Source organism: Salmo trutta, chromosome 14 (genome assembly GCF_901001165.1).
Source record: "Salmo trutta chromosome 14, fSalTru1.1, whole genome shotgun sequence".
Taxonomy (NCBI): Eukaryota; Metazoa; Chordata; class Actinopteri; order Salmoniformes; family Salmonidae; genus Salmo; species Salmo trutta.
Window position 1 is genome coordinate 42,291,891 of NC_042970.1, and position 20,889 is coordinate 42,312,779.

Sequence of the window (20,889 nt, forward strand, 5' to 3'; positions counted from 1 at the left end):
TAGCCATTTAGACACCGACCAAGTTTAGCCCTGACCAAAGTCTGATTTACTATAAGAAAAATGTTATTACCTTTGGTGTTCTTCGTCAGAATGCACTCCCAGGACTTCTACTTCAATAACAAATGTTGGTTTGGTCCCAAATAATCCATAGTTATATCCAAACAGCGCCGTTTTGTTCGTGCGTTCAAGACACTATCCGAATGGTAAAGAAGGGTTACGAGCACGACGCATTTTGTGATAAAAAATTTATAAATATTCCATTACCGTACTTCGAAGCATGTCAACCGCTGTTTAAAATCATTTTCTCGTAAAAAAGCGATAATATTCCGACCGGGAGTCGATGTATCCGTTCAAAGACGATAGAATAAAAACATGGTGTCGTCTCGTGCACGAGCATGAGTCCCATTGTCCGCTGATAGACCACTTGCCAAACGCGCAAATGTGTTTCAGCCTGGGGCTGCCTCGATATCATTCAGCTTTTTCCCGGGCTCTGAGAGCCTATGGGAGCCGTAGGAAGTGTCACGTTACAGCAAAGTGCTGTACAGAAACCCAGCCTAAAACCCCAAACAGCAAGTAATGCAGGTGTAGAAGCACATTGGAGGTGTAGAAGCACGTCCCAGTGGTCTACCCTGGACCTCAAGTTACATCCCTGCACCTTCTTCTCGCACCGCCTCAACGCCATGGAGAGGAACTACGATATGGGGAATCGTGAGGTTCTCACGGTGAAGATGGTGTTGGAGAAGTGGAGGCACTGGCTGGAGGGGGTGGAACATCCTTTCATTGTGTGGACCGACCACAAGAACCTGGAATATCTCTGCACCGTCAAGCGCCTCAATTCCAGGCAAGCTAGGTGGGCCCTACTGTTCACCCGGTTAAACTTCTCCCTCTCATACCGGCCGGGGTTCAAGAATGTCAAGCCGGATGCGCTGTCACACTGCTATAGCCCCACGGCTACTACCTCGGAATATGACACCAGCCTTTCAACCTCGTGCCTGGCGACGGCACTCAGCTGGGAATAGGGAAGCAGGTTTGTGAGGCATAGCGTTCCAAGCTGATGTCACGTTCTGACCAGTAAAGAGGTTATTTGTTATTGTAGTATGCTCAGGACGTGGCAGGGGGGTATTTGTTTTATGTGGTTCGGGGTTTGTTAGTATTTGTGTTTATGTAGAGGGGTGTTTGGTTAGAGTATTCCGGGTTTTTTGGGTTATGTTCTTTATTTCGTATTTCTATGTTCTGTCTATGTTGTGTATTTCTTTGTTGGCCTGATATGGCTCTCAATCAGGAACAGCTGTACATCGTTGTTGCTGATTGAGAGTCATACTTAGGTAGCCTGTTTTCACCTGTCCCTTTGTGGGAAGTTGTGGTTGCATAGCTGTGTGTTTAGCCTGCAATCCTGTTCATTCGATCCTTTTCTTGTTTTGTTTGTTACGTGTCCAATAAAGTCACTATGATCACTCAATCCGCTGCGCCTTGGTCCACTACGTACGACGACCATTGAAGCTTAACCCTGGGGAGGGGGCGCAGATAACCAAATGTTAGTTCCTGACGGAGTTCATTCCTGACGCGGTCCGCTCCTCGGTCCTGGAGTAGGCCCACTCCTTCAGGCTTGCCTGCCACCCGGACTCCCGTCGGACCCTGGCTTTTGTGCGACAATGCTTTTGGTGGCCTACCATGGTTCCTGACATCTCCGCATTCCTTGCCGCTTGCATGGTCTGTGCACAGAACTAGTCTTCTCGGCATGCTCTGGCTGGTCTCCTCCAACCTCTGCCTGTCCCTCACCGTCCTTGGTCTCGCATCTTCCTGGACTTTGTCACGGGTCTCCCCCACATCTGATGGCAACTCCGCCATCCTGACCTTAGTGGATCGGTTTTCCAAATCCACCAACTTCATTCCTCTCCCCAAGCTACCCTCTGCCAAAGAGACGGCCCAGTTCATGGTGCAGCACGTCTTCCGGATCCATGAACTGCCAGTAGACATGGTCTCCGACCGGGGTCCTCAGTTCTCGTCCCGGTTCTGGAAGGCGTTCTGCACCCTCATTGGGTCGTCAGCCAGCCTGTCCTCCGGATTCCACCCCCAGTCCAACGGCCAGTCGGAGCGAGCCAGCCAGGAACTAGAGACTACTCTGCGCTGCCTGGTCTCCGCCAACCCCACCACCTGGACCCAGCAGCTTGTGTGGTTTGAAAATGCCCGCAACACCCTTCCCTGCTCTGCCACGGGCCAATCACCGTTTGAGTGTTCCCTGGGGTATCAGCCCGTGCTCTTCCATGAACAAGAAGAAGAGGTAGGCATACCTTCGGCTCAGATGTTTGTCCTCCGCTGTCGTCGTACCTGGAGGAGAGCCCAGTTGGCCCTCCTCAAGACCACCTCCAGGTATCGACGACAAGCGGCTCCCCGGTATCGTCTCGGGCAGAAGGTATGGCTGTCCACCCTGTCCAATCCCGCAAACTCTCCCCCCGTTTTATCAGCCATTTTCCCATCTCCAAGGTCATTAGCCGCTCTGCTGTTCGTCTTCTGTTGCCCCATACCCTACGTATACATCCCACCTTTCATGTGTCCAGAGTTAAACCCATGTATCACAGTCCTTTGTCTCCTGTTTCCAGGCTCACCCCTCTCCCCCATCTCATCGACGGCCAACCGGCATACACGGTGAGGCGTCTCCTGGAGAGTCGACCTCGGGGCAGGGGGTTCCAGTACCTGGTTGACTGGGAGGGTTATGGCCCAGAGAAGAGGTGTTGGGTCCTGGACCCAGGCCTCAACACGGATTTCCAACGCCAGCACCACGGTCAACCAGGTATGTGCCGAGGTAGGACGCCAGGTGGCACCCCTAGATGGGGGTTACTGTCACACACTAATCTGTTTCCCCTGTCTTTATGCTTGTCTCCACCCCCGCCAGGTGTCGCACGTCTTCCCAATTTTTATCTCCTGTGTATTTATACCTGTGTTCTGTTTGTCTGTTGCCAGTTTATTTTGTTTCGTGAAACTTACCAGTATTTGTTCCCCTGCTCCTGTCTGTCTTGTTCCTGTTTTCTAGTCCTTCCCGGTTTTGACCGTTCTGCCTGCCTTGACCCTGAGCCTGCCTGCTGTGCTGTACCTTGCCCCACCTCACTGGATTATTGACCCCTGCCTGCCCTGACCCTGAGACTGCCTGCCGTTCTGGACCTTTTGCACCCTCTCTGGATTACTGACCTCTGCCTGTCGTTTGCCTGCCCTTGTACTAGAAATAAACTTTGTTTTGCCTGCCCTTGTACTAGAAATAAAAGTTTTTTCGACACTGTCTGCATCTGGGTAATACCTGAAACTTGATATTATGGTTAGACGATGTGGACCAGAGGTGAGCTTTTAAACACTTTATAAAGTACTGTAATGTGTCATGTTTAATAATGTACTGTAATGTATCACATTTTATTATGTACAGTATTGTATCATGACATGTCCTTATGCATATGAGCCAAGGTGTTGTCGTACCTTGCTACCTTAGATGAATGCACCAACTGAAGCCTGAGTCGCTCTGGATAAGAGTGTGCTAAATTAATAAATTGTAAAAGAAAAAAGTAGGCCTAATATTCAAATAAGTCTAAACCTAAGAAGAAAAAACAATATGCCGGTGCGCTGGAATGGGTCCAAACTGTGAAGCTGTAGACAAGACTTAGTATAAATTGCTCTTAAAAAAGGATTATCTATGATTATCTTAAGTTCTGAGAATATAGTATCCACATTCTGGGTATGTTCTATTTGACATTAAGGGAATGGTGTCTTGGAAACATTCCTTGCACATTACAGGAACATTCCTATGAAAATATTAGTTAATTACCTAATGAGACTCTAAGGGAACTTTCTCTAAAGTTGTGGGAATGCAATGAATACATCAAGCTTGTGACTCTACAAACTTGTTGAATACATTGGCAGTTTGTTTTGGTTGTGTTTCGTTTTATGTTGAGCCCAATAGAAATTAATTGTAAATAATGTATTGTCATTTTGGAGTCACTTTTTATTGTAAATAAGAATAGACTGTGTATCTGAACACTTCTACATTCATGTAGGATGCTACCATGATTGTGGATAATCATGAATGAATTGTGAGTAATGAGTGAGAAAGTTAGAGGTATAAATATCATACGGCCCCCCAAAAATGCTAAACTCGATGGTTATTGGTAATTGTGAAAGGTTAGCATGATCTTTGTGCGTCTAACTTTCTCATTATTATCCATGATTCATTCATGATTATCGGAAATCATGGCATCATCTATGTAAAGCTGTTTTAACATGTATTCATAGAATTTATATCAATAATTGCATTTTCGATATCAATAATTACATAAAAAAATATATAAAAAATATTGATATAAAATGTCAATTAATATATGTTAAAATGGCTTTCCATATAGCATCCAAATTAATGTAGCAGTGTTCAGAAACATTATATTCTTATTTACAAAAATTGACTCCAAAATGATGCAATACAATACTCTGAAATACAACCGATTTGTAGAGTCAAAAGCTTGATGCAGGCCTAGTCATTGTGTGCTAGGAATATGGTAATAAATAATAAGTGAATTTGTCTAAAAACTTATGACATCTTGAAATGGTACTAGACACATAAAGTGCATTCATTTTTAAATGGTAAAACAGATGTGTATGAAAATACCTTAAAATTAAAGGTGATATTCTGTATAGGCCCCTTATATACAACATATTAACTAAAATACAAAATGCTGGAGTATAGAGCCAAATTAAACAGTTTAGCTTCTCTGTCCAAATAAATACGTAGGGGGTCATTCCACCTCAAAAAGTATAAAGAGGATTTCGACACCCACCATACAATAAGAAGCGTTTTTAGATCTCTGTTTACAAAACACAGCAAGATATGTCTTATGTGTTTTATTTACATTAGGGCGACCCTTAAGTTTAACTTACTAGTTATCTAAGTAAGTGGTGGAATTAATTAATCTAAGTAAGTGGTGGCACCATATTGTGTTCTTTCTGCCTTGTTTGAGAAGTTAAAGGACTTTGAATGAGTTATCTGTAGCTGCCACTGCAGCTTGATTTCCTTGTGTTTTTTCACCTCTCAGTTCTGGGCTGTCTGCTCCTCCCCTATCACTATCTTCTCTGAGCAGAACAGGCAGGGCTGTTGCACTAGCGACTCCCAGACTCCACACAGACAGTGCTGTTCTTCCTTCAGACAAAAATGCAGCAAATCTTTGTTCATTTGCCCAATGTCTCTTGTTCACATTCGCCTGTAAATGTCTAAACTCAAATGGCTAAATGCAAAAATGACATTCGGTACTCCTACTTATATACTGTATAGTGCATTCGGTAAGTGTTCAGACCCTTTACTTTTTCCACATTTTGTTACGTTACAGCATTATTCTAAAATGTATGAAATATTTCCTCATCAATCAACACACAATACCCCATAATGACACGGCGAACATTTTTGAAAATGTATTATAAATAAAAACAGAAATACATTATTTACATAAGTATTCAGACCCTTTGCTGTGAGACTCAAAATTGAGTTCAGGTCCATCCTGTTTCCATTGATTATCCTTGAGATGTTTCTACAACTTGGAGTCCACCTGTAATAAATTCCATTGATTGGACATGATTTGGAAAGGCACACACTTGTCTATATAAGGTCAGAGCAAAAAACAAGCCATGAGGTCGAAGGAATTGTCCGTAGAGGTCTGAGACAGGATTGTGTCAAGGCACAGATCTGGGGAAGGGTACCAAAATATTTCTGCAGCATTAAAGATCCCCAAGAACACAGTAGCCTCCATCATTCTTAAATGGAAGAAGTATGGAATCATCAAGACACTTCCTAGACGTGGCCGCCAGGCCAAACTGAGCAATCAGGGGAGAAGGGCCTTGGTCAGGGAGGTGACCAAGAACCTGATGGTCACTCTGATAGAGCTCCAGAGTTCCTCTGTGGAGATGGGGGAACCTTCCAGAAGGACAACCATCTCTTCAGCACTCCACCAATCAGGCCTTTATGGTAGAGGCCAGACAGAAGCCACTCCTCAGTAACAGGCACATGACAGCCAGCTTGGAGTTTGCCAAAAGACACTTAAAGGACTCTCAGACCATGATTAACAAGATTCTCTGGTCTGATGAAACCAAGATTGAAATCTTTGGCCTGAATGTCAAGCGTAACGTCTGGAGGAAACCTGGCACCATCCCTACGGTGAAGCATGGTGGTGGCAGCATCATTCTGTGGTGATGTTTTCAGCGGCAGGGACTGGGAGACTAGTCAGGATAGAGGAAAAGATGAACAGAGCAAAGTACAGAAAAACCCTTGATGAAAACCTGCTCCAGAGAGCTCAGGACCTCAGACTGGGGCGAAGGTTCACCTTCCAACAGGACAACAACCCTAAGTACACAGCCAAGACAATGCAGGAGTGGCTTTGGGACAAGTCTCTGAATGCCCTTGAGTGGCCCAGCCAAAGCCACGACTTGAACCTGATCAAACATCTCAGGATGTTTGATCAGCTTTGTCAACCTGACAGAGCTTGAGAGGAAGAATGAGAGACACTCCCCAAATACAGGTTTGCTACGCTTGTAGCGTCATACCCAAGAAGACTCAAGGCTGTAATTGCTGCCAAAAGTGCTTCATCAAAGTACTGAGTCAAGGGCTTGAATACTTCATGTAAATGTGACATTTAATATATATATATTTTTAATAAAGTTGCCAAATTTTCTAAAAACCTGTTTTAGCTTTGTCATTATGGGGAATCGTTTGTAGAAAAAAACATTTTAATCAATTTAGAATAAGGCTGTAACCTAACAAAATGTGGAAAATGTCAAGGATTCTGAATACTTTCCGAATGTACTGTATAACTTTATTAGCTGGATTGCCTGTCTTTGCAATTTCTTTATTTTCTTTTGCGCTTATCAGCGTATTTAGCTAGCAGCCTCCATGGAAATCCGCTATTACTTGTGCTAATTTAGTTAGCATTCTGGTAATAGTAGCATTTTTGGCTCCCCCTTGTGTACTTAATCGGTAATACTGTAAATTCCGGTTTGAGAGAAGGACAGTATGAGGATATGAAAATCTGGATACCGCCCAACCCTACTACTCAAGGAGAGTTCGGTGGAAGCTTTAGGTTGCTAAAAGAAAGACAAACTGAATTACTTTCGCAGAGGACTGACTTGACCACACAATTTATTCTCATCTTGAGTAAAAGCCATTGGTTTTCTACCGAAATAAAATGTTGTGATGAATTTAATAAACAAGAGACTAGCAACAAGGGTGTGACAGTAGCAGAAACAGCAGCATCTAGTGGGCAAAACCTGGTACTTTCACACTGATTTATTGTAAATAATGCAAACGACTTCAATTACTAATTTCTCTAAACAGGAGAGAGAAAATCATCACCAGATTCACAGGGAATACATTACAAAGGATGAAGATGCAATACTCCAAGCTGCAGCTCCCTACTACTTGTCAGACTTAGAGGAGGGATACTGTATACTGGTTGTTGGGGTGGGATTGGCATGGGTTGGGGGGGTCCGTGCGTGGCTTTTGACCCTTTTATTGGATTCAGGTCTTACTCAATTGTAGGAATACGTTTTGTCCAAATCGGATGTCGGGTACTATATTTATTGAATATTATATGAATCCTGTCAATCAAAAAGCCAATTTGGGTGCAATCAATTATCTTAATTTTTCAGAGATCAAATAAAATGTTAAAAATGCAATGTTTCAGCAATGCTAATCTTATCCGTTTCTAACTACAGAAACGATTTCAAAACAATCTGTGGGTGTCATGACTTGCTGAAATTTCATGACATTCAATCTCAAAAAGCACAAGAAAGAGGATTTCGACACCCACCATCTCTGATTGTTCAGAAATTCTTTGTGTAGTTAGTAACAGACACGATTAGCATTCCAGAAACATTATATTGTAGAAACATAATTTGACCTCTGAGAAATTAAGCTAATTGATTGCACTCAAATTGTCCATTTTAGTTTATAGGATTCAGATAATATTAAATAAATATAGTACCCAATATCTGATTTTGACCAAACATCTCCTACAAATGACAAAGACATAAGGAATTGTCTAAGCCATTGTAAAAAATTGTCAAAAGCCATCCAAGGACCCCCCACACCCCATGCCAATCCCACCCCAACAACCAGTATAAGTTCTCTATGTTTGACAAGTAGTATGAAGCTGTGGCTTGTAGTAGGCTATTGCCTCTCCATACTACGCAATGTATTCTCTGTGAACCTGGTGATGTTTTTCCCCCTCCAGAGAAATTAGTAATTGAAGTTGCTTACATTATTTACCATAAAGTAGTGTGAAAGTTACAGGCTGTGACCGCTAGATGCCGCTGTTCTTGCTATACCGCCAAACCCTTTTATCCATTGTTTTGATCTCTTGTGTTTATTAAATAGATCAACAATTCCTTAATAATGTGACTTCAATGAAAAATTGAAGTCACAAATTGAACATCACCTGATTCACAAGGAAATACATTACATAGTATGGAGAAACAATACTCCAAGCCACACCTTCATACTACTTGTCAAACAGACAACTGATACTGTATACTGGTTGTTGGGGTGGGATTGGCAGAGTGGAGACTGGTGACTTGAACAATTTAGGAGGATGGGAGACCCACGATATAGGCGCGGAACGCACGTCGATGACAAAAATCATCAAAGACAAATTATTTTAACCTAAAGCGTTTAATAAAGACATTTATATTACAATATTATGGGGAATGGGAATGAGAGGGCTACTTACACAGTGTTGGGAAGGGATCACAGCAGTGATCGCTTGAGGGTATGAGGCATGAGTTGAGGTGTTCAGATGCTTGACTTCAGTGCAGGACAGGATTTGACTGGGAAGACAAAAAACAATAACACAACACACTACACAGTTAGACGAAATAACTAATAATGAGTTAGTCCAAGCAAGAAGTAAAGTCATTGATGTGTAATAATGTGATTGTGTTTGTGTATGTGATTCTCTACATACAGTAGTGAAAATTGATAGGGATACTCACAGTGCTTGGAGAGGAAACATTCAATGTGCCAGTGGATGAGACGGCACATGAGACGTGGCTTCGGTTCATGTCAGGAGAGAGTTGACAATAGTAGTGGAGTGGAATGATCATCACCTCTTAATCAGGGAACAGGAGGGGACTTAGCTGTAAATACAAATAGCAGATACCTTCTATTACAGCTGTGCCATCGTAGGTTTGAACAACAAGTTTCCCCATGAAGTTAAACTCAGACATCTCAAAATTCACAAAGTCAAACACAGATTTCGCATCTCACCCACTTGACACATCAAAGTAGCCCAAGAAACGTTCCTGAATAAAGCTCTGTTCATCCACAATGACTGACCACTGCAAGCAGACTGGTGTCACCATAGGTCCCAGAGTGGTGGGGCAATTTTTACTCCTGGGGCCCGGAGTTTTTCCTTATATGTTAACCTAACCAGGAAAACTTCGGACACTATAAGGTATGACTGATTAATCAGTTGTAAAAAGGTTTTATGAAGGCTATGATGGGACCAGTTTTTCCTAATCAGGTCACGTTTTTTTTTTTATGTCCTACACTTGTGGGGATGAAAACCCTGTCAAACTGCAGCAACCTTATACTTGTTCATATGAATTATATTTAGACTAGAATAGGAGGGGGATTTCCTCTACCCAGACACAGGCACAACAGATAGACAATAGAACTCACAGGGCTGAGCTTGATTTATGCATGTTTGCATCATGCAGGCCTATACAACTGTAGGCCTTATAAAACATTACCACATATCTCATCAATATTATGTTGATTGATTAATTCCAGTTCATAATTTTGGATTGAAAACGTATAGGCAGCCCAGCCAGCACAATTTTGAATATAAACCAAATTTGATCACATTCACATTTTCTCCTGACACACAAATGGACTATAAATACATAACATTACCAATTAGTTACCCTGACCAGATGGACAGCGCACATTGAATGTACGCAGCTGCTCTTATTAGTAGCCTACAGTTGATCAGACTGAAAAATTGTCTCGTTTTCATCCCATACCGCATGTCAGATCTCTAATGTTTAGGTGTAGCCTAGGCTGCTGCAACGTTCATGTAATGAGTGTTTTCTTGTGTCTGTCTGTGATTATGTGTTATAATATTTGCTAAATAAATACTGGAGGGTTGTGAAAAGCCTACTTGAGCGCAGGTGAAAAAATGCTCTGCGTCAGAGTCCGCATTATGGAAGCTGTCAAATCATTCTGAATTGATTTCGAAATCCCAGAAAATAGAGTAGAAAGTTCCATATGTTCAGCAAGTAAAGCATCGTAACGTGCAATTACGGCTGCAAGCTCCTTGTAGTTGTTAACGGAACTTCCCCTCTAGTCGTGTCTTCTAAAAAACTATTATTGCATGCCCAAAAACGCAGTTGTGAAAATATATATATATATATATATATATATATATATATATATATATATATATATATATATATATATTGTTTTATATAACTAGGCAAGTCAGTAAATAAATTCTTATTTACAATGACGGCCTATCCGGGAACAGTGGATTAGCTGCCTTGTTCAAGGGCAGAACGGCAGATTTTTTTTTACCTTGTCAACTCGGCGATTCAAACCAGCAACCTTTCGGTTACTGGCCAACGCTCTAACCTGCCTTTCAATTACTGGCCCAACGCTCTAACCTTCCGTTCAATTACTGGCCCAACGCTCTAACCTGTCTTCCAGTTACTGGCCCCAACGCTCTAACTTGCTGCCCCAAATAAGCATCTTGAAAACATCCCTGTTTCTCCTTACTTTCTTGTTGTGTTGCGCAGTTTGAATACCTAGAACTTCGCCATGATTGATGCGGCTTTTTCCCAGAAGCTTGAATCTGATGTGGGCATTTATATGCTCCTTGTTTTTGTTTTGCCGTTTAGCTGAATGCTCACTGTACCCCCATTTCGCCCAAGACTTTCCAAAAAACAGGCAAGGCCAGCAATACAGGCAGATTGATGAAATGCTCCCTGTTAACCAGCTATACTTTTGATAACAATTGGTATTGAACGTCCTAACCTTTGCATCCTTCTTCATGAATCTGATCTCAGGCAGAGGTCGACCCTCGGTTTTAATTCACACTTTTTCCGAGTACCCCAGAGAATGAAAGCGTTTCTTCAACAAAAAGTCAACAACATTTGAGGTAGTGTTGGTGGCGAAAACAACACACTTGAGCAGCTAGGTAGCTAGCTAGCTACTGAAGTTAGCAAGGCAAATTTTAATAAATTGCACTAACTGGACACAAAAATAAAGTTCTAAAACCAAGAAAACTATTTATAATCTACCTCCTCCATCTCCTGTAATTTGAAGAAACTGATTTGAATTGAATAGTGTCCAAAAAATGCTCAACTATCACTTTTCAATCTCTATCCAATAATGTCATCCCCCCATAATGCTCTGTGGTACAACCCCAATTCAACACACTAGGTTCCTTCTCTGATCTTAATACTATGATTGGATGAACAACATGTCAGTTCATACTGATTGGTTGGTTGGAGGTCGTCCTCTGGAAGTGGTCCTAATTACCATGTAGGTCCATGGAAGGGGTGAGGCCTATGAGCCTCCTAGGTTTTGTATTGAAGTCATTGTACCCAGAGGAGGACAGAAGATCGCTGTCCTCTGGCTACACCATGGTGCTACCCCAGAGAGTGCTGTTGAAGTTACTATAGACCTTCATTGCAAAACAGTGTGTTTTAATCAATTATTTTGTGACATTTGAATCTATTTAATATATTTTTAGCTAAAAAGGATATCTTTTTTAGTGTTTCACTATTTTCTTTTTATACAATTTCACTGAGGATGATGGTCCTCCCTTCCTCTTCTGATGAGCCTCCACTGGCTTCCAGTTGAAGCTCGCATCCGCTACAAGACCATGGTGCTTGCCTACGGAGCTGTGAGGGGAACGGCACCTCCATACCTTCAGGCTCTGATCAGGCCCTACACCCAAACAAGGGCACTGCGTTCATCCACCTCTGGCCTGCCGGCCCCCCTACCTCTGAGGAAGCACGGTTCCCGCTCAGCCCAGTCCAAACTGTTCGCTGCTCTGGCACCCCAATGGTGGAACAAGCTCCCTCACGACGCCAGGACAGCGGAGTCAATCACCACCTTCCGGAGACACCTGAAACCCCACCTCTTTAAGGAATACCTGGGATAGGATAAAGTAATCCTTCTAACCCCCCCCCCCCTTAAAAGATTTAGATGCACTATTGGAAAGTGGTTGTTCCACTGGATATCATAAGGTGAATGCACCAATTTGTAAATCGCTCTGGATAAGAGCGTCTGCTAAATGACTTAAATGTAAATGTAAATGGATTGGCATGGAGTCTGGGTTTCCGTGAGTGGCTTTTGACAATTGTTTTGGATTCCTCATGTCTTACTCATTGATTTGAAGAAGTTTGGTCCGGATGCTGGGTACTATATTTTCTGAATATAATATTATCCGCCGTTCAGAGTGAAAACAATGAATGTGTCGATGATGTGGAGAGTGGAGGGCTACTGTCAGGGTCAGAGCCGCTATTGACAAGGAGAGCATGGACAAGGAAATCAAAAGACATGACAACCACAAATTTGCTCCCCCTGAAATCACCCAGTCAAAGCCATGCTCCTTATTGTTGCAAGGCATGTGGGAGGTATTTTAATGTTAAAAACAAAAAAAATTCAACATCAGAAAACACATCAGTGTGAGTAGTGCATCAGCTCTGAGAAAGCATTCTGACAAAATGTTTAAAATGCCACACCTTGGAGAAACCATATAGCTGTCATGTGCGCAGTAAATGTTTCCTTACAGAGGAATACCTTCAAAGACATACAGTATGCAAATACATACAGGGGAGAAATAATTTCATTGCCATGTGTGTGGCACTCACTTAACCCGGAAGGGACACTTGGCAGAGCATTTCAGGAAGTTACACCCAGAAGAGAAACCATTCCACTGTCAGGTTTGTAGTAAAAGTTTCAAACGCACTAGTATTTTGAAGGATCATATGAAATTACACAAGGGGATACACCATATACATGCTCCCAGTGGGCTAAATGGGCTAAACATCCATCGGCTAGTTCACACAGAGAAGATTTCCCTAGGAAGGGATACTTTGACATACACCACATATGAGGATACACACAGGAGGAAAAAAACGTTTTGTTGCCATGTTTGCCATAAAGGCTTCCATCCAAGTGCACACCTGACAGAGCATATGAAGAAGACAAGACACAAGGGTGGAAGTGCTCTATGAGGGGAACACAGTTCAGTCAGAATATCTGAAGAAATTGTTTCAATGTAGAACATTCCCCTCATGTCACTTCTGTTAGTTGAATGAATCGAATGTATTGATTTATGTGGGCAATTGATATGTTAGTGTATTTCTTCACGTTGTCTTCTATTTGGCACTATATCAATTTATCACGAAGCATAGTACATTTGTACTGTTTTGGCATATCCAATGTCAAACAGAGTGACCGTCCATGGTTGAACTAAAATGTTGGGATATTGGTGTCATTCATAAAAAAACTGCAAATATTGACACTCCTGTCCATATATAAATAAATAGGCCTAGATATGTTTTTCTGCAACTATCTTTTAACAGATTACTTTATCCAACAAGGAGAAGGATGCACGACACAGGGCACAGATAAATGCTAATCCTCTATCAAAAGAGGAATACCTTGCCAAGAGAACAGCATGGTATTATTTCCATGAATTTCATTGTACATTTCAACTTAATTAGTTCATTGTACACTGAGTGTACAAAATATTAGGAACACCTTCCTAATATTGCGTTGCACCCCCTTTTGCACTCAGAACATCCTCAATTCGTCAGGACATGGACTACAAGGTGTTGAACGTGTTCCACAGGGATGCTGGTCCGTGTTGACTCCAATGCTTCTCACAGTTGTATTAAGTTGGCTGGATGTCCTTTGGGTGGTGGACCATTCTTGGAACACATGGGAAAATTGTTGAGCATGAAAAACGCAGCAGTGTTGCAGTTCTTAACACACTCAAACTGGTGCCCCTGGCACCTACTACCATACCCTGTTCAAAGGCACTTAAATAGTTTGTCTTGCCTAGTCACCCTTGAAATGGCACACAAAAACAAACCATTTCTCAGTTGTCTCAATGTTTAAAAATCCTTCTTTAACATGATTGAAGTAGATTTAACAAGTAACATCAATAAAGGATCATAGCTTCCACCTGGATTCACCTGGTCAGTCTGTCATGGAAAGAGCAGGTGTTCAAAATGTTTTGTACACTCTTATGCCTGATCATGAACTACCACAGCTATCTTCAACATCAGTGAGAGACGTTCAACCAGAGTAGTTCTAAATCCTAACACTACAAATAAAAGAGCAGATTTCATAAACAATGCAAAAGAGAAGTCAGTTAGTTAAACAGCTATGGAGGGTTGAACAGCAATTGCAACAAAGCAAAAGAAAGGGAGGGACATTACCAAAATGTTGAGAGGTCAAAGAAAATGAAAGCAAGGGAGCGAACATAAGAGAGGGGGGAAAAACTATTTTGAGAGAAAAAACAAAGTCAATAAGTTCTTATGAAAACGTGAAAATAGTGGGATTGAATTCTACTGTATGTTATAAACCATGATGCCGTTATGATGCAAAAACTAACCTCGGGAATAAGAATTTGACATGGCCAGAAAAGGTGAGGAATGTATCTGCAATGGTTATGATATATTTGAGAAATTTGACATTACAGTATTCAGAAGTGCAATACTTCAACCACTTAAAACTGTGCTTAGGCATGGTCTAAAGTTTGCAGGAGGATAAGCGCATTCTCACCTCAAGTTTTTATCAATTCCAACTTTTGCGTGAAAACTAGCGCACGCATGTTTTGTGAGTATGTAGCGTTTATAAAAATAGGCACCCTGGGTAGAAAATGTGTTGTTTGTTCAGTCTCATCCATAGATCAGATCACAGAAACCAACAGTGCAGAGGCCTGGCATGCCTGCACAGTAGGTGGCGGTAATACAAATACTTTCAACGTCGTGTAGGCTACATCACCGACTCAAAGGGTGCAAATATACAGCCATTGGGGCAAACTCTTATCGCTTCTCTGTATGATATATATCAATGGTATACACTTTACTGTATCGGACATAAGAGGTCAACTGCTTCTTTAGAAAATGTCTAGACTACAGTTGTTACACCTATTTGTCAGTGAGCGGCTAAGAGCGGCCGCTGCTGAAATATTTGGGGCCGTGGAAAAAACAATAACGGATTACCAGGAAGAAATCTCCCGTTCAAAGGAGGACAACGACCGTTTACGATCGCTGTTCGATATCGCTTTCCAACCTCAGTTACCGAAAGCAGGTTTGCAGTTTACTGATTTTATTTTCTTTAACTAAAGCCACATTCCGTCTTCCTATGTCTGATGTGCCTTCCAAAGGGCTTAACAATGGAGAGAGTGTATTCCATTCACATTAGGATGTCAAATTTCATTTAGGATTGCTATGGCAAAGACATTTTCTTTTAAAGCTATACATTAAGTTTCATACACAAAAACAAATATTTATGTTTGTAATGATTTGGTCACAGAAATCAAGGGAAATTACCAATAAGCATCTGGAACTTGTGTCAGAGCATATAGTCTAATTATATTTAGATTGTATGTCTCATTTCAGCATATGTGAGTTAGCTATGTTTTTGTTGTTCCCTCCAGACCCACTGCATCTCACTCTCTCAAAAGAGCTTCTCCCTGAGCATCAGCACCATGAGCAGGAATGGAGCCCCAGTCTGGACCAGGGGGACCCAGAGCCCACGCAGGTTAAAGAGGAACCAGAGGACTTTGGGACCAGTCAGAGGGAGGAGTTAATAACCAAAGACTCCATTTTGAGGGACTGTAATCAGAAACCACCTGAGCCACATCTTTACCACATCCAAATAGTGGAGAACAGAGAGAGGGACTCACTATCGATCAACACAACAGGAGAGATCAAAACAGAACCTGGTGAAGAGTGTTATGGTGGGTCTCACTGGGAACCAACCAGTGACTCTCAGTCCCTCTCTGCAGTAAATCCTGACAGTTCTGCAGCTCAGACTGAAAACAGTGAAAGTGACGATGGGGTGGACAGTGGAGTACGACCATCAGGGCTACAACCATTACAATCAAACAACACCCAAACCACTTCTCAAGATAAGACGTTTCCATGCCGTACGAAATCACGCCGCCAAAGACTAGCCACGCCGTGTTTTTGCAAAGTGTGTGAAAAGTCTTTTGACTTCATAAATCATTTAATCAATCATGTGCGAATGCATGCAAAGGATAAAGGTCATGTCTGTGGTGTATGTGGAAATGGCTTTGAGTCCACAGACGGCATGCTGGATCACCTGCTAACACACATTGGAGCCAAACCTTTTTGCCAGATGTGCGGTAAATGTTTCACTAATAAGGCGAACCTGAAAGTGCATATTGTGAGGGCTCATGCCGGTGAGAGACCATTTGAGTGTCCTGTGTGTGGAAAACGCTTTCAAACATCATTCATTTTAAAAACACACCAAGTCATTCACACTGGGGAGAAACCATTTCAGTGTCAAGATTGCGGTAAACATTTCAGTAGAAAAGGAAGCTTGCAGATGCATCTGAGGACACACACAAAGGAGAAGCCGCATCGTTGCCATGTTTGTGGAAAGGGCTTCCCTGTGAAGAGATCCCTGACCACACATATGACGACTCACACAGGGTTGAAACCGCATCGCTGTGAAGAATGTGGCAAGGCCTTTGCTGTGAGTGAAGCCCTGACAGTGCATATGAAGACTCACCTCGAGGAGAAACCCCATCCGTGCCGTGAATGCAGCAAACGCTTCAATCGGATGGGATCCCTTAGAAGGCATATGAACTTGATTCACAAACTGGAGAAATCGTGATTTGTGTGGGGAAAATGTGTCAGTTTAAACTAGGTTGAAAAGTACTAACTGATGTCTAGAATTATATACATACTGTATCTCAGAAGTCACTGCTTTAGGTTGAAAAAGGTAGACAATAATGAATGCATGAAGTTGCATAACATTGTGGGGAGCCACAGAGTGGTGTGTCTAACAAAGACCTGTTACTGGATTAATTAAAATTGCATGTTTAGAAAATGTGTATGTGACTGCTTGAACTGAAAGACCTTCCATGTGTGTGGTTTGAGGAGGCTCTTTGTTTAAATATTGAAATATGTCAAATCTATTTTGACTGTGTTGCACAAAATGTAATGGTTTAATAAAACAAATGTTGCAAATGTTTTTTTGAACAAAGGTCATTTTGGGAAAGCCTTTTTCCCTTGCCGTATTGTAAATTAAATTGGGTAGGACTTTTGGTAATAGTACGAATAGTGTAACAGTGAGATTCTTATATACAGAAGACGCCACCACAGTACACACTTGACATGGTACTACACCCACACATATTGCTGCTGCCTGGATGGTAGAAGATTGCACAAATAGTCATCCTGACTTGAAACAGACCAATTATTTATTAAAACAGTTAAAGATGCGCTCCGCCATTTCCTGGTTGCTAAAAAAAATCATTTAGCAACGCTGCCCCCAAACTCTGGAAGTCTCTCCAACCAAGCCACCTGCAATTCAGACTCCCATCACCATTTTCAAAAACAATATCAAAGCCTACTTGTTTAGTCTTGCATTCCCCTAAGCGTAGCTCACCCCAACTCAGCCCTAGCCTAAGATAAGTAGCTTTTATTCATTTTATTGTCTTGTTTTATTCTCTTTGGTGTGCAGTGTTCTTATGGTTTTTGAAAGGTGCTTAAAGTCCCATGTATTATCATTAGGGATAAGGATAACTGTGGCAAGACCCGAATAGGCTAATCATACAGCCCAGCAGTCAGGTCCAAGTCCTAAGGGGAAATAGATAAGGATGATCAAATAAATTGATTGATTGCATCTAGTTAGGTTGAATAAGATGGATTTTCTACCCTCTGCATCTAGTATAATTACAAGAGAATAACATCACCGGTCCTCACTGTATTGTAATGCATTGTTCAAACATCAATCACTGGTTCTTCTAGTGTCTTAAATCCTAGACAATAGTTAAACTGCCCCGATGTACATGTTACTCTCCTTCTGAGTGTAGATGTCTCCGCTGTTAATGTTTTGACTGAGCAATTTTCCAGCTGTGTGGTCTCTCCCCTGGGTGAATTTTAAAGTGGGTGTTCAGGTGAGCCGACTGATTGAAACATTTCCCACAAATGTGACAGCGGTAGGGTTTCTCTCCAGTGTGAATCCGGTGGTGTCTCCTCAACAGGCTAATGGTGGTGAAGCTTTTTCGGCACACAGAGCAGCTGAATGGTCTTTCCTTGCTGTGCCATCGCATGTGGACTTCTAACTGACAAGAGAAATTGAAGCACTTCCCACACTCCCGGCAAGGATACACTCTCTGTATGCCTTGGGCTTGATAGGGGGATCTCTGTTGAGGCAGCTTGGTGGTGTTCTGGTCTCTAACGTGTATGTGTAGACCAATACTTTCTCTTTCATATGTTCCCTGTGGCTGTGGGGCCTCATATTCTGAGAGTCCTCTCTGAATTCTATTGTTGATATTGGGTTGGGCACTGTTTTCACTCCGAGCTGCAAGACAGTCTGAATTCACGGTGAAGATGCGCTGTAAGTCACTGGTTGGTTCTGATGTGCTGTAGCCTTCGCCTTCATTCTCTATTTTGATACGCTTATTAGATATGGTTCTGGCTAAAGAGTCTCCTTCTCTGTTGTCCACAGTTTGGGGAAGATGTGAAGGCTGAGGTGGGTCCTGATCACAGTTACTTTTCACAAAATGAGGCGTATATATGGATTCTCCTTTGGTTTCAGACTCCAGCCCTTGAAGCTGCTCTTTCTCTGGACTGTTTCTGAACTCCTGTTCCTCTTTAATCTGTGTGGGCTCTGGGTCCTCCTGGCCTAGACCGGGGGTCCACTCCTGCTCACGATGCTGCTGCTCAGGTGAAGATGCATCTTCGGTGAGATGGATAGTATGACAGTCTAGAGGGAAAAGAAATTAAGAAAGTATGGTAAAGGCAATTCTATTTCAGCGAACAACACAGCATACACAATCAATTCTAACTGAAGCTGGAAAGACAGCAAACTACCAGTTTTCTATTGATAGTTCTTTGTATATATCCATAAAAAGTATGCTGATATATGGCTGAGAAAAGCTGCCTGCCTGTCTGCCTGTCTCATCCCGACACGTTCATTATTATGGGACATCGAATTTAAATATTGAAACAATGTTGCAAATGTCAGACACAGACAGCAAGGTTTATACAAGTCTCTGCTGTTGAAAACTAAATGTTAGTCTAAATGAAATGTGAGATAATATCTAGATGCTTTTTATAGTCGAGATCAAGTTAATAAATTGTCTGGCTGGGCTGATGAGACAGTGGATTGTGCCGTCAGATGGAATAGAGTAAATAGGCATTTTAACATCTTAGAGTTAGCTGGTGAGAACTTGTGGAATAGACACCGGCTGGAATGCGGTTTTAACCAATCAGCATTCAGGATTAAACCCACCCGTTGTATAAGGTGTCTTAGAGTGTGTTAGTAAATTCAAACTGGAGTGCCAGAGTGCGCTCTGGGCGTTTGTAAATTTAGCTCACGGAGCATTCAGAGCGCGCACTGGATGCTCTGGCCGAGGAGTAAGGTTGATCCAAGCTCTCTGACCTCAATGCAGTCAAGCACCCAAGCTAACTGGCTAACATTGGCTAGCTGCTAGCTACTTCCAGACACATAATGAGAGAACACCCCACTCTGACCATTTTACACACCCTAGCAGAGCTTGTTTTGGCTGTTTTCATGTTATCCGGAGTGTTGGTGACTAACTGTGTTGCTGTCAACAATTTAATTACGCTATGCTTACTGACAGACCTATTCAACTGGTGTAGAGCATTCGTAAATTCATTGGTTATTCTGCCCTCTGGCACACTCAGACGAGAGTGCTCTTAAATCGGAGTAGATAGAGTGAATTTACAAACGCACGCTTAATGTAACAATGCATGCGTTCAGACCCCAGTGCAGCTCAGTGTAAACAAGCGTAATGGTAGGGTCGGTATCTGACGTTAGTAGGCTTTTCATTTTCACAAATACTTAGCAATAACGTATAAACATATTCTGGTCATGTATTTTCCTATAGATTAATTAATGGAGTCCAACAACAACCAATTCCCTCATTTTGAGAAATAAAAATAGGTTGGTAGCCTAGCGTTCATTCAGCTAACTACCTACTATACCCGTTTGAAGTAGAACGCGCTGAACAGCGATATCCAGCAGCTTTCGGAGATGATTGTTCTCCTCCTTGGAGCGAACGATTTCTGTCTGGTACTCAACTATCGTACCCTTCACAGCCCCAAATATCTCATTGGCAGCCGTGGTTAATCTCTCGGTGAGAAATATATTCAACAATTCCAATTTTTTCATTTTGTTTTCTGTGTGAGTAGTATTTTCACAATCCACCATCTTTGTTTACGTCCAGTTTCACGGAAGTGACGATGATTGTGATCTTTGTTTCCGCTTTGATAGCTCTGACCGAACTAAAGAGCACCATCTGTGTATTGAAAAATTATAATAAAATCGAATAGGGCACTTCTCCAGATTTGTCTAGTAGGGGTTCTCAAACCGCTCAGGGAATCCTAGCTATTCCATATATTTTAACTATTCCACAGCTAGCACACCGGATTCAAATAGTAAATCAATCATCAAGCCCTTGATTGAGTTAGTTCAGGGCTACAACAAAATTGTGAAATGTCTGGGGTGTCCCCAAGGAGAGGTTTGAGAACCACTGACATAATGAACTGAAACATGACCTCCACGGCACTCTATTACGAAACACTTTCTCAATAAGATCATCTTTGAATGTCTTCTCTTTGTGG

The 20,889-nt window shown here is 42.1% G+C and overlaps 2 protein-coding genes across 3 annotated transcripts; one reads left to right on the plus strand and one right to left on the minus strand.

Annotated features, from left to right (window-relative positions):
* The first annotated feature begins 14,725 nt into the window (after positions 1-14,725).
* Positions 14,726-17,266, plus strand: LOC115208116 (zinc finger and SCAN domain-containing protein 2-like). Its single transcript, XM_029775919.1, has 2 exons — positions 14,726-15,352; positions 15,702-17,266. Exons 1-2 carry the CDS (start codon positions 15,166-15,168, stop codon positions 16,904-16,906), a joined length of 1,392 nt encoding a protein of 463 aa, XP_029631779.1. The 5' UTR covers positions 14,726-15,165; the 3' UTR covers positions 16,907-17,266.
* A 207-nt stretch (positions 17,267-17,473) lies between these two features.
* LOC115208117 (zinc finger protein 62 homolog) lies at positions 17,474-20,715 on the minus strand. Of its 2 annotated transcripts, none has more exons than XM_029775920.1 (2): positions 20,242-20,715; positions 17,474-19,006 (listed from the first exon to the last, which is right to left on the minus strand). In XM_029775920.1, the coding sequence occupies exons 1-2, from the start codon at positions 20,474-20,476 to the stop codon at positions 18,123-18,125; spliced, it is 1,119 nt and encodes a 372-aa protein (XP_029631780.1). In that variant the 5' UTR covers positions 20,477-20,715; the 3' UTR covers positions 17,474-18,122. The 2 variants fall into 2 exon arrangements, with proteins under 2 accessions (XP_029631780.1, XP_029631781.1); XM_029775921.1 differs by having other exon boundaries at positions 20,251-20,712.
* Positions 20,716-20,889: the final 174 nt, after the last annotated feature.

Excerpts from the sequence above, each read along its gene's own strand:
- LOC115208116 (XM_029775919.1), top strand. The coding sequence starts at position 15,166 with ATGTCTAGACTACAGTTGTTACACCTATTTGTCAGTGAGCGGCTAAGA. Across the intron at positions 15,353-15,701 it reads ACCTCAGTTACCGAAAGCAG|ACCCACTGCATCTCACTCTC; the intron begins GTTTGCAGTTTA and ends TGTTCCCTCCAG.
- LOC115208117 (XM_029775920.1), bottom strand. The coding sequence starts at position 20,476 with ATGGTGGATTGTGAAAATACTACTCACACAGAAAACAAAATGAAAAAA. Across the intron at positions 19,007-20,241 it reads ACTTCAAACGGGTATAGTAG|ACTGTCATACTATCCATCTC; the intron begins GTAGTTAGCTGA and ends TTTTCCCTCTAG.